Source organism: Chrysemys picta, chromosome 4 (genome assembly GCF_011386835.1).
Source record: "Chrysemys picta bellii isolate R12L10 chromosome 4, ASM1138683v2, whole genome shotgun sequence".
In the NCBI taxonomy this organism is placed as follows: Eukaryota; Metazoa; Chordata; order Testudines; family Emydidae; genus Chrysemys; species Chrysemys picta.
In genome coordinates, this window is record NC_088794.1 from 4,519,646 (window position 1) to 4,533,026 (window position 13,381).

Here is a 13,381-nt window from a genome sequence, read left to right on the forward strand (position 1 = left end):
AGCAAAAGACCCACCCCAGCAAATTGGGCCGTGTCCTTTCCCTTTGGTTCTTGAATCCAGCAACCCAAAAATCACCCAGAGTCCCACACCCCCAAAGTCTCTTGGGTCCAGCAACTACCCAAAGTCCCAAAAGTCCAACAACCCCAAAAGTCTCTGTCCCTGGTCAGTGCAGCCCCAGAGTAAAAGGGGGGCACGCAGGGTGTTAAGGGGCACCTTATGTGATCCAAGGCTGACCGGCCGTCTCTCCGTGGGGTTCCGCCGCCGCCTTCACCATGAGCCAGTCCACTTCCTGCCATCCCACAAACTGCTCTGCTCTATGAACTGCTCCACTCAGCGACCTGTGAACCGCTCCAGCCATCCCCACAAACGGCTCCGCTCTCCATTCCTTGGGCCACTCGCTGCTCCGCCAGCCTCTTGGCAATATAGCTTCAGGCTCCCCCACTAGTTAACACAGCCTCAGTGATCTCAGCTCTTAGTAACTTTAGCTCTTTTGTGATTTCAGTTCATAGTAGGGGAGCCCCAGTGCTGATGCACCATTGGCCCAAAGTGAATTCAGCTCAGCAGCCTGTAACTAAACTCCTAAAGGAATCAAAGCTCTGATATTCAACAGTGGGGAGGGGGAAGAGAAGGTGGTACAATTGGTGTTTCAGGCCCTCAAAGGTGGGCCCATACTATCAGATACAAATACCTGTCCCCATTCTTTCTCAATTTGCTGGGCTGTGGAACCCATGTCCCTTGTCTAGCAAGTGTTACTTAGGTAATGGTGAGGCCCTCTGTCATTAAAACAGTTTCATTGTCCTTGAGTCACAGAATCAGGGTAACAACACTTTATTCTTCCTGCCCCAATAACAGAGAAACTGGGGATTCCACCCCATCCAAAGTAACCGCTATCAGTTGCTGTTGTTTCATGCCAGGCGTGTGGGTGTGCCTATGCAAAGAAGATCAGCCCCTGGAGTTCTTTTCCACACTCACCATAATTCACCACCAGATGTCAGGGTAGAGCTCATCCTGACTCTGCTTACATATCTATTTATCTATCTATCTATCTATCCCCATCCACCCCCTCTATCTATCTATCTATCTATCTATCTATCTATCTATCTATCTATCTATCTATCTATCTATCTATCTATCTATCTATCTATCTCCTTGCATACAGAGGTTCCCAGGGCTCATGGCTGGGGCAGACCCTTGCTCGGGGTGGGGGTAGGGGGTGATGGTTCTTTCTGTGACGTTCCCCTCTGGTGTTATCTGGACCGGTGATCTGCTAGGTCACTCCAATGCTTGACTCTGGGAGCCAGCCGTACCCTGCTCTGCTGTGAGACCCCCCACTCCTGGGCTGTTCACACACAGCCTCTGGCATGTAAGCTGCTCCCAGCTACTTGCAACCGAATGACACTAGCCAATATCTCCGGTCCCAGACACAACCCTGGGAACCTCCATCTTGCAGTGTCCAGTTATGCCTGCTGGACGCTGCAAGCTTATATGAGTTCATCAATTTAACAAAGAAATTGATATGCACCAGGCTTGTTCTCCCAAGGGGAGTCACTGACACGTTTCAAACCAAACACACTGCTTCAGGTAGAATAAACAAACAGATTTATTAGCTATAAAGGTAGATTTAAGTAATTATAAGTCAAAGCACAAGTCAGATTTGGTTAAATGAAATAAAAGCAAAACGCATTCTAAGCTGATCTTAGCACTTTCAGTGCCCTTAAAACTTAGATGCTTCTCACCACAGGCTGGCTCTTCAGCCAGGCTCTCCCCTTTAATCAGTGGTTCAGTCGCTTGGTGGCGGTGGTGTCTGTAGATGTAGGTGGAAGAGAGAGAACCTGGCAAAATATCTCTCCCTTTTATCATGTCCTTTCTTTCCTCTTGGTTTTGCCCCCCCCCCCCCCTTCAGAGTCAGGTGAGCATTACCTCATCGCAGGCCCAAAATGCCCAAAGAAAGGGGGGGTGACTCCCTCCAGGGACTAACAGATTCTTTTGTTGCTGCCTAAGCCAGTGTCCTTTGTTCCTGTGAGGCTGGGCTGGGTTTGTCCCATACACACCCTGATGAGGTGTGAACTGCCTCTCTGCTCTTGGGGAGTTTTTGCCTGGGCTTGCTTTAAGCCATGAGGATACATTTTCAGCCTAACTATATACATGAAATTACAGCCTATAACCTCACTACAACATCACTGTAACAATTACTGTAACATCACTATAACAACAATGCTCAGTGCATTATGAGCCTTCTGAAGACACCCAACATGACAAACTTTACGTTGGATACCACACAGTCATTGTATAAAGATGAACATGGGGGCGTAGGGTGTTCCCCCAAGGTACAGAACGTCACACTTTCCCACTATGTACCCCCTGCAGCAGGATCTCTTGATCCGAACACCCTGCCCTCCCCCTCCCCCCTCCCCCCCCCTGCCCTCCCCCTCCTCCTCCTGCCCTGGGGCATTACACATTCCAGGCCGTCTTCCATCGAAACCGGGCCCCTATCTTCCCGCTCACATCTTCCTGAAATTTAAGACTGTAACTCACTTGTATCTATGGTTACCTGCTTTAACTTTGTAGCTAACTCTCCTATTTAATAGATCTGGAGACAGTTTATTACAGGATTGGCTACAAGCGTTGTCTGTGGTGTGAGCTCTGAGGTGCAACTGACCTGAGGTCAGTGACTGATCTTCCAGGACTGGAGTTACCTGAATATTGCTGTGATCTCTGGTGTAAGGGACCGTCTATCACAAAGGCAGGGTCACCTGGGTGACCAGACAGATTTGGGTGCCACAGGGGACTGTCTGGGACTCTTATAGCACCCGAGGCGTTCACACTTGATACTGGGTTGGTGAAATCTAAGTGTGGGGCTCACAGCCAGTTTGGGGTTTGCGCCCTGTTTCTTACCCATCTTCCCTGAGGTTGGTGCCCATGCTCTTGAGCCACTGTAAGACAGGCTGACAGGGACATGGGGCCTTTCCCCTCTAGGGGGCGCTGGCTCCAATCCAGCCCCAGGCCAGGGGACTGGCTGGCTCATGGGGGGCGGGAATGGGACACACCATTGCTAGGAGATTCCTGTTTCTCTTCCTTTAACCCTCCGGCCTGATCTCTGCTCGGGGAAAAGGTGTGTGAGCGACCCGTTTGACAGGCAGTGTGCAGACAGACCAGCCATCACACCCCAGCTACCATGAGTTAAAAGCACAATTGTCCTGTCCTCACTTGGATGGTAACATGGGTCTGTTCACATGAATTCAAACAGCCCCATTTTCCCCCTCATGAAGACACAGATGCTGCGATCCTCCCTCCTCCCAGCTGATGGAAATATTTCAGCTGAGATTTTTTTCTCTCCGAAAACTGAATTTTCTTCACATAACACATTTTTGGTGGGAAAACTGTCACTTTTGATGTGACTTTTTGGTGGGAAAATTTAGCTTTCATTGGGAGAATAAATTTTAAAATGTTGGATTGGGATTGTGAAGTTTTCTAACCTCCCTCATCCCATTGTATTGTTTTCAAATCAGTAGGGAAATGAGAGGGAAAGTATTTTTTCAAGTGGGGGAAAAAATGAAAAAAAAAAAACCCCAAACAAACACAAAATATGTTCCTCAGAGCACAGGAGCCGGGGCCGGGTTATTTATCGACTGACACAGATGGAGTCAGGGCTAGATTCTGATCTTGGTGACTGCGCTGTAAATGAATCAGTCTCTGTGTCCTTTTGAAATCTAGCTACCTGTTGTAAGTTGTTTATATCTATCTATCTATCCATCCCCATACACCCCTCTCATCTATCTCTCTCTCTATCTATCTATCGCTTTGCATACAGAGGTTCCCAGTGCTCAGGGCTGGGACAGAGTCTTGCCCGTGATGGGGGGTGATGGTTCCTCTCCACTATCTGTCCCTCTGCAGCAGAGGCTCCTGATCTGAAGACCCATCCCCCCCCTCCCTCTCATCCCCCTGCCCTGGGGTGTTGGTGCCTGTTGTATTCTGGGACGCCTCCTGTCCAAACCGGCGCCCAAACCAGCTCATCACACACCCCCCGATCACACCAAGTCCTCCCACCCCCACCCCAATGGCCACTGCTTCCTCCACCGCCACCACAGCAGCGACAGCCACCCCGATACCCGCACTGACAGCCGCACCGACCACTGCCAGGACGCCCCCCCCAATGGACAGGCCCAACGACACAGCCTTCATTTTACGGCGCTGCTCGTAGGCCGGCAGGAACTCGTCCATCTGACTGTCCAGCTCCTGCTTCAGCTCCTCCAGGGCCGCCTGTTTCTGGGGGTCCTCGCTCCGCAGCTCCCCCCGGCAGCGCTCCAGCAGCTCCTGGCATTTCCCCTCTAGGAGTTGCTTCATCTCTGCAGGCTTCACACTCAGGCAGCTGCTCATGCTCTGATGTTCACGGTCATGTGGGGAGTGGGGAGGGATCGGCCATTAGGGACGGGCACTAGCGTTACCCAGCAACAGGGGGCGCCACTGCCTCACACACCCGCAGCCCCCTCAAACCTGACCCACAGCCCCGTTAGTCCAGCCCTGCTCCTCCCAGCTCTGCCAGTGCCCCTTATCCCCGACCCACAGCCCCTCTGTACTCACTTGCTCCTGCACAAATTGTTCATATTCTCTCCTGGTGTCTTCTACTGCTCTCCTGTTTTCCTCCATCTTCTGTGGGGAAAGAGGGGACAGGGCGGGGGTTAGTACGGGACCATCGATGAACTGAGCGCCCCCTCCCCCACACTCACTACCTTCTCCCTGTTCTTCCAGGACCGTGCTCGCTGCTGTCACCTCCCTACTGCCCCGCCGACCTCCCACATTCCCCCAGAGCCAGGGGACAGCCCCTCAACCCCATGGTCATGGCCACATTGCTGCTACCCCAGTGGATGGGATTGGTTCTCTGGCTGGGTCCCTGAAGGTCCACTTATCTCTTGAGGGCTGGGGGGTGGTGAGCCCTGATTAGGACATTTGGGGGAGCTGTTGTGGTGCCCCCTCCTGGCCTAGTGCAATTAGCCAATGGCGGGTGGACCTGGAGTGAGAATGAACTGAAAACTGTTGGACTGGGATTTGGGGGTTTCTAATCTCCCTAACCCCTTTGTATTGTTTTCAAATCAGTGGGGAAATGAGGGGAAAACACCCCAAAATTGTCCCCTCTACACACACACTGTATCAGGGGAGGAGAAAATATTTTAAAAAACCCACAAAATATGAGAATCAATTTTTCTCCCACATTTTGAGAATGAAAACCAACGAAACTTGTGACTGAGGGATGCAGGGGGCAGCTCGGAGCACAGGAGCCAGGGGAGGGTTATTTATCGACTGACGTCGATGGGGTCAGGGTTGGATTCTCATCTCAGTGACCCTGCTGTAAATCAGTCAATCCGTATGTCCTCTCGAAATCTAGCTGCCTGTTGTAAATTGTTTTCATCTATCTATCCATCCCTTTACATACAGAGGTTCCCAATGCTGATGGGGTGTGATGATTCCTTCCCACTGTGTGTCCCCCAGCAGCAGGGGCTCCTGATTTGAACACCCTGCTGTGACAAAGTTCCTCTTCTATCTTGGTGGGTCCTGCGCTTATTGGCGGATTTTCTTGTCTCAGAGATTGACCATGTGGGTTGGGGACCAGCCCAGAGACCTTCCCCTCTGGAAGAACCCACAGTCCAGGTCAATTGGGAGGTTTGGGGGGCACCCAGGCCCGCCCTCTACTCCGGGTTCCAGCCCAGGGCCCTGTGGACTGCAGCTGTCTATAGTGCCTCCTGTAACAGCTGCATGACAGCTACAACTCCCTGGGCTACTTCCCCATGGCCTCCTCCAAACATCTTCCTTATTCTCACCACAGGACCTTCCTCCTGGTGTCTGATAACGCTTGTGCTCCTCAGTCCTCCTCCAGCAGCACTCCCTCTCCCTCTCCCTCTCAGCTCCTTGCACCTCTCCCTCTCAGCTCCTCACACTCTCACCACAAACTGAACTGAGCTCAGTTTTAAAACCCAGGTGCCTTGATTAGCCTGCCTTAATTGATTCTAGCAGCTTCTTCTTAATTGGCTCCAGGTGTCCTAATTAGCCTGCCTGCCTTAACTGGTTCTAGCAGGTTCCTGATTACTCTAGTGCAGCCCCTGCTCTGGTCACTCAGGGAACAGAAAACTACTCATCCAATGACCAGTATATTTGCCCTCTACCAGACTTCTGTACCCCACTGGTCTGGGTCTGTCACACTGCCCTGCTCTCCCCCTCATCCCCTGCCCAGGGGAGTTGGTGCCTGTCGTATTCCGGGCCACCTTCCGTCCACACCCGGCCCCACCCACCTGCCCACAGCCTAGGGTTACCATATCTCATAAATAAAAAAAGAGGACCCTCCACGGGCCCTGGCCCCGCCCATTTCCCCACCCCTAGCCCCGCCCCAACTCCGCCCCTTCCCTAACTCCGCCCCCTCCTCCCTCCCACTCCCAGCCAGGGGGAAAGGGCTGCCCCAGCGCTACCGGCTTCAGGATTTGCCGGGCAGCCCCCAGACCCTGCGCCCCCAGCCGGCGCTTCCCCAGCGCAGCTGGAGCCCGGGAGGGGAAGCGCCCAGCCGGCATTTTCCCGGCCATGTTCGGCTTTTTGGCAATTCCCCCCGGACGGGGGTTTGATTGCCGAAAAGCCGGACATGTCCGGGAAAAACCGGACATATGGTAACCCTATGCATGGCAGAAGCCTGTAACCAGAGCTCCCCACCAGCGTCCATGGAGCTGCACAAGCTCCGGGTCACTCGGGGATTCTGCACCAAGGGGCTGACTGTGAGCTGCACCCCAGCAAAGCCCTGGCTGGGCTGGGGAGGGGGTGTGCCCACCACCCCTGTGATAAGTGAGGGAGGGTCCCCAAAGCCCTGGTGAGCAGATCTTCCCTTCTCTCGCTCCGCTCTCGAGGAGCCGCCTGCCCAAAGCATTGCTCCAAAGCACTGGTTCTCAATCGATTTCCCATTGTGGGCAGCACATGCGGCTTTCTGGGGGTTCTATGGGCTGCAGCCACACAAGATACGTGCTCCCTGTATGGCCCTGAGGATGGCACATGGGCTGCAGCCGGGTGCTGATTGGGCTGCAAGCCGCTGGCGGGCTGAGAATCACTGCTCTAAAGAGCCACAGCGTGCTCGCTCCACGTGAGGCTGAGTTAGCTGCCCCTACAGCACCTGCCAGAAGAGGGCAGTCATGACCCGATTGCACCCCCCTGCCCCTTCTTCAACCACACAAACGTTGGGGTGGATTGGGAGTTGAACCGAGAGGCTAGGCAAGCTTCGCCCACAGCAATGCCATGCCCCTCGTGGCTGGCCTGCAGCACCCCTGCCACACCAGCCTGATCCCCAGCCCTGCCATGCAGCACCCCCTGCTCTGCCAGCCCCCCCAATGCACCACACACCTGCTCTGCAGCACCCTGTGCTCCACCAGCCCGATCGCCTCTGGCCTGCGCTACACGGCCCCTGCTCTGCCAGCCCAGGACCCCCTCCCTAGTGCTGTCTCTCAGCTCCCAAAGGATTTGAAGTGGCTGGTATGTGAAGCCCAGCACCTGACCTAGCCCATGGCATCCCTCAGTGGCACTAGCATGTTTGCATCAATCTCCTGGCTGCAGACAGACTCCCCCTCCCTCGTTACGGTGGGGTCCCTGTCCCTTTAAGAGCAGGGCTGGGCTGAGCCGAGCCGGCGGGGGGGTGGCTCCGCTCCCTGCTGCAGCCTAATGCCGGAGCCTGGGCTGAGAGCCAGGCTCGTGTCCTGCACCAGCTCCGGGAAGGGGCTTTTCTGCGGCTCCCCCAGTCCCCCACGGGCCGCGCCGCCACACGGTAGGGGCGGGTTGCTTGAGGCAGGGCAGGACCCGGTGGGGCCGAGGGCTGAACAGGCCCGGCAGGGCGGTGCGGGGGCTGCTGGAGGGGGAAGCTGGGGAAGGGGTGGCATGGCCTCAACCCCCTGGGGCTGCCTGCCCCGCGGAGGAGGCAGAACGGCACAAGCCGCAGCAGGACCCCAGCCCCCGGGGGAGGGGATCTGGGACCAGCCCAGGGAGGCAGGAGCAGTCCCGGGGGTGCTGGGCGTGTGCAGGGCAGAGCCCCGGGAGAGCCCCAGCCCCGCGGCGGGCAGCGCTGCAGAGGAGGAGCCCGCGCTCCCCAGAGGGCGAGGGGAGCCCCAGGCAGGGGGAGCCGGGCCGCCTGCACCCACCGCTTGCGGCTGCTCCCAGTACCACTTTCAGCCGGCGGGGCTGCCCTATCAGCGGCTTTTGGGTCTTTAAATAGCCGTCCGGGGGGAATCCCGGACATTTTTAGCTTTTGACAAATTCCCCCCGGACGGCTATTTAAAGACCCAAAAGCCGGATATGTCCGGGGAAACCCGGACGGATGGTAACCCTACCACAGCCCCCCCCCCCCCCCCCCGATCAGGCCAAAGCCCCCCGCCCCACCCCAATGGCCACTGCTCCCCCCACCGCCATCACAGCCACAGCTACACCACCATCCTGATACCCCCGCTCCCCAGGACGTCCCCTCCCCCGCCACAGCCAGGCCCAACCCCACGGCCTTCTTCACATTAAAGTGCTGCCCGTAGGCCGACAGGAACTGGTCCATCTGCCTGTCCAGCTCCTGCTTCAGCTCCTCCAGGGCCGCCTGTTTCTGGGGGTCCTCGCCCAGCAGCTCCCCCCGGCAGAGCTCCAGCAGCTCCTGGTGTTTCCCCTCCAGGCGTCGCTGCATCTTCAGGGGATTCACACTTAGGCAGCTGCTCATGCTCTGGTGGTCACGGTCCTACCAGGAGCGGAGAGAGATGAGCCATTAGGACGGGCAGTAGCGTTACCCAGCCACAGCGGGCGCCACCGCCTCACACACCCGCAGCCCCTTCAACCCCGACCCGCAGCCCCCTGCTAGCCCAGCTCTGCCCGCCCAGCACTGGTGCTGCCCCTCTGTCCCAACCGGCAACCTACAGCTATCCCAATCCTGCGCCCCCTAGTGCTACGGGTGCCCCTCCAGAAGCTTCTGGAATTGGGTGTGGTAGTTTTGGCTCTGCTCCAATAGGTTCCCTGTTGCTGGGGTCAGACTCCATGATGGGGAGCAGTCAGGGTAGCTGCTTTGCAAAGGGCCACGTACACTGTGAGAGTTGGGAGAAGCTGAGCCCAGGACAGGAAGCAGGCTGTTGTCCTGAACAATGGAGCATTTTGCAGCAGGTTAGTGATATTGTTAATCCTCTAACAGGGCAGCCTGGGCAATGCTAATTATAGCCAGGGGAAATTGGGAGGGAAAAATAACTTCTATTTTAATTGTATGCTTTGAATGTTGTTTTGATTTTAGCGAAACAGCTCTAGTTAAATTGTATCAACTAGTGTGAGTCACCAACTTTTCTTTAAATGTAGTACTGGGGAAAGAGTCATGTATATTTTGCTATTCTCAGTTCTGTATTTTCTTGTAACAGGGTTTTCTTTAAATCTGTACACTTGTGACTTAACTGAGTGGTTAGTTAATCAGTTCTCTGACTGGCTAGCAGGGATTTCAGAAGAGAAAGAGTCTGCATGGATTCCAACTGAAGATTCCTACAAGCAAGTGGAGGGAAGATGTTGTTTTACACTCAGTAGATTGTATATATTTGGTGATCAAAGATGTGACATTGTACTCCATATGCTTTATGAACATATGCTTGGAATGTAAATATAATATAACTGGAATATGCTTTATGCAAAAGGTCTCTTGTAAGGTATCCTTACAAAGCTTGTAATCTACTGAGTGTGTTCATCCTATTTGTATGAATGTATCATTCTTGTATCAAAGTATTACTCTGAGGTCCTATTGTAATTATGTAAAGTGTGGGCCATTAATGGTGGCTTAGAATCTTGATGGCTCCCATTGACTAGGACAATTGGCTGTAGATGGTTTATTTACCTGCAAGCCTTCTTGTGGAGGTAGGGGCCAACCTGTGGATAAAGAAGAATGAGGTCCTACAGTGACACGTGACCATGTCACCTGATACTGGAATCCAACTTAAACCTGGTGCTTTTCCATTTAGAAGGAGGGGTGGAAACCTAGAGAGACAAAGAATTCCCGCCTTCGGACAAAGATATAAAAGGGGGTGGAACAGAACAAGGGGGGCTGCCAGTCATGAGAAATCCCCTAGTTACCAGCTGAGCTGGAAGAAGGACTGTACCGGGGAAAGGATTGGGCCCAGACTAAGAAGGAGTCTAGTCTGTGAAAGAAGCTTATGGGATCATCTCTGAGGATGAGATATTACCTATAACAGTTTCTTAATGTATTAGGCTTAGATGTGCGTGTTTTGTTTTATTTTGCTTGGTAACTTACTTTGTTATGTCTGTTATTACTTGAAACCACTTAAATCCTACTTTTTATTCTTAATAAAATCACTTTTGTTTATTAATGAACCCAAAGTAAGTGATCAATACTTGGGGGAGAAAACAACTGTGCATATCTCCCTATCAGTGTTATAGAGGGCAGACAATTTATGCGTTTACCCTGTATAAACTTTATGCAGAGTAAAACAGATTTATTTGCGGTTTGGATCCCATTGGGAGGTGGGTGTCTGGGTGCTGGAGACAGGAATACCTACTAAGTGGTTTTCAGTTAAATCTGCAGCTTTGGGGGCATGGTTCAGAACTGGGTCTGTGTTGCAGCAGGCTGGCATGCCTGGCTCAACAAGGCAGGGTTCTGGAGGCCCAGGCTAACAGGGAAAATGGGCTCAGAAGTAATTTCAGCACATCAGGTGACAGTCCCAAGGGGGTCTCTGTGACCGAACCCATTACAAAAGACTCTGAGACTTAGGTGAACTAAACCTTAGCTTTTGGGAACTCTCAGTTTCTTCTCACTTCTGTGGGGACTCAACTGTTCAGATTTTAATTTTTCTTTATTTATGTTTATGTATAATTGTGAAGATAATGTCAGTGGGTTATAAAATAGCCCTATGGCTTTTTAGCTCACGCAGTAGAGGCTCATGCACTGAGCTGCAGATGTCCCAGGTTCGATCCTGCTCGCCGATGACCAGGGTCTCTTGGCGTTACAAGTGGGGGTTCGGCTAGGATTTCAACTGGGAAGTCTCTGAAACTTGGGACGCACTTCCTCAGCTAGGGGAAGTATGTAACCCACAGGCCTCCTGGGTGTGGTATTCTGTTCCATCTAGTGGCACTGTGACCACAGAGAGAGAGATTAATGAGTTTGCTCTGTTAGCTAACAGCCATATGGCTTTGGCTCATGAACTAAGCTTCGGAGGCCCCAGGTTCGATCCCACCCGCCGACGACCGGGGTTTGTCGGTGTTACACAGGCAGCAGCACAGAAGTAAGGGTGGCAATACCATATCAGGCCATCCTTACTTCTGAGCTGCTACTGGCTGCGGCTCTGCCTTCAGAGCTGGGCTCCAGGTCAGCAGCCACCGCTCTCCAGTTGCCCAGCTCTGAAGGCAGAGCCCCTGCCAGCAGCAGCATAGAAGTTAGGGTAGCAGTACCACAGCCCCGTCTACAATAACCTTGCGACTACCACACAACTCCTTTTTGGGTCAGGACTTCTACAATTACAGCACTGTGAAATTTCAGATTTCAATAGCTGAAATCATAAAATTTACTATTTTAAAAATCCTATGACCGTGAAATTGACTAAAATGGACCGAGAATTTGGTAGGGCCCTACTCATAAGACAGGTTTTCCATTCCTCGGATCATCCTAGTAGCCCTTCTCTGCACCTGTTCCGGTTTGAATTCATCTTTCAACATGGGAAACCAGAATTGCACACGCTGCTCCAGACGAGGTCTCGCCAGTGCCTTGTGTAATGGCAATAACACTTCCCTGTCTTTACTGGAAATACCTCGCCTGATGCATCCTAGGATTGCATCAGCCTTTTTCACAGCTGCATCACATTGGCAGCTCATAGTCATCTTGTGATTGATCAACACACCCAGGGATTTCTCCTCCTCTATCACTTCCAACCGGTACCCAGCTTATAGCCAAATTTCATCTGGTTAGTCCCTAAATGCATGACCTTGCACTTTGTTGAAGGAACAATAATCCACACCATGTAGAGTCAAGCACAGGAGTTTATTACGCACAGAGCTGGCGGAGTGTCACTTTGCTTATTAGGCTCAGAGACACTGCAGAACAATTAGACTCATAGACTCATAGACTTTAAGGTCAGAAGGGACCATTAGGATCATCTAGTCTGACCTCCCGCATGATGCAGGCCACAAAGCCGTCCCAACCCTTTCCCTTAACTCTGCTGTTGAAGTCCCCAAATCCTGTGGTTTAGAGACTTCAAGTAGCAGAGAATCCTCCAGCTAGTGACCCCTGCCCCATGCTGCGGAGGAAGGCGAAAAACCTCCAGGGCCTCTGCCAATCTACCCTGGAGGAAAATTCCTTCCCGACCCCAAATATGGCGATCAGTAGAACCCCGAGCATGTAGGCAAGATTCTCCAGCCAGACCCTCATTGGCCATTGATACTATTTACCAGCGATGGCACGCTGTTTATTTGACTAAAATCATGTTATCCCATTAAACCATTCCCCCCATAAACTTATCTAGCTTAATCTTAAAACCAGACAGGTCCGTCGCCCCCACCGTTTCCCTCGGAAGGCTGTTCCAATATTTCACCCCTCTGATGGTCAGGAACCTTCGTCTAATTTCAAGCCTAAACTTCCTCACGGCCAGTTTATATCCATTCGTTCTCGTGTCCACATTAGTACTGAGCTGAAATAATTCCTCTCCCTCCCTGGTATTTATTCCTCTGATATATTTAAAGAGAGCAATCATATCCCCTCTCAACCTTCGTTTGGTCAGGCTAAACAACCCGAGCTCCTCGAGTCTCCTTTCATACGACAGATTTTCCATTCCTCTGATCATCCTAGTGGCCCTTCTCTGTACCCGTTCCAGTTTGAGTTCATCTTTTTTAAACATGGGAGACCAGAACTGCACACAGTACTCCAAATGAGGTCTCACCAGTGCCTTGTACAACGGAAGCAGCGCCTCCTTATCCCTACTAGATATACCTCGCCTAATGCATCCCAAGACCGCATTGGCTTTTTTCACCGCCACGTCACATTGTCGACTCATAGTCATCCTGTGGTCTACCAGGACTCCAAGGTCTTTCTCCTCCTCCATTACTTCTAACTGATGCGTCCCCAGCTTGTAACTAAAATTGTTGTTAGTCATCCCTAAGTGCATCATCTTACACTTTTCACTATTAAATTTCATCCTATTTCTGTTACTCCAATTCACAAGCTCATTCAAGTCTCCCTGCAGAATATCCCGATCCTCCTCCGAATTGGCAATACCTCCCAACTTTGTGTCGTCCGCAAACTTTATCAGCCCACTCCTACAATTGGTTCCGAGGTCAGTAATAAATAGATTAAATAAAATTGGTCCCAGATTATATAGGGTGCTCACCGGGCAGAGAGAAGCAACGGGGATGG

The 13,381-nt window shown here is 52.4% G+C and overlaps 1 protein-coding gene across 2 annotated transcripts; it reads right to left on the minus strand.

The window, feature by feature from the left end:
* Positions 1–1,576: 1,576 nt before the first annotated feature.
* Positions 1,577–9,025, minus strand: LOC122173190 (uncharacterized). Of its 2 annotated transcripts, XM_065594184.1 has the most exons (4): positions 8,911–9,025; positions 8,522–8,734; positions 4,582–4,650; positions 1,577–4,380 (listed from the first exon to the last, which is right to left on the minus strand). In XM_065594184.1, the coding sequence occupies exons 2-4, from the start codon at positions 8,714–8,716 to the stop codon at positions 3,877–3,879; spliced, it is 768 nt and encodes a 255-aa protein (XP_065450256.1). In that variant the 5' UTR covers positions 8,717–8,734; positions 8,911–9,025; the 3' UTR covers positions 1,577–3,876. The 2 variants fall into 2 exon arrangements, with proteins under 2 accessions (XP_065450256.1, XP_065450254.1); XM_065594182.1 differs by lacking the exon at positions 8,911–9,025 and having other exon boundaries at positions 8,522–8,896.
* Positions 9,026–13,381: the final 4,356 nt, after the last annotated feature.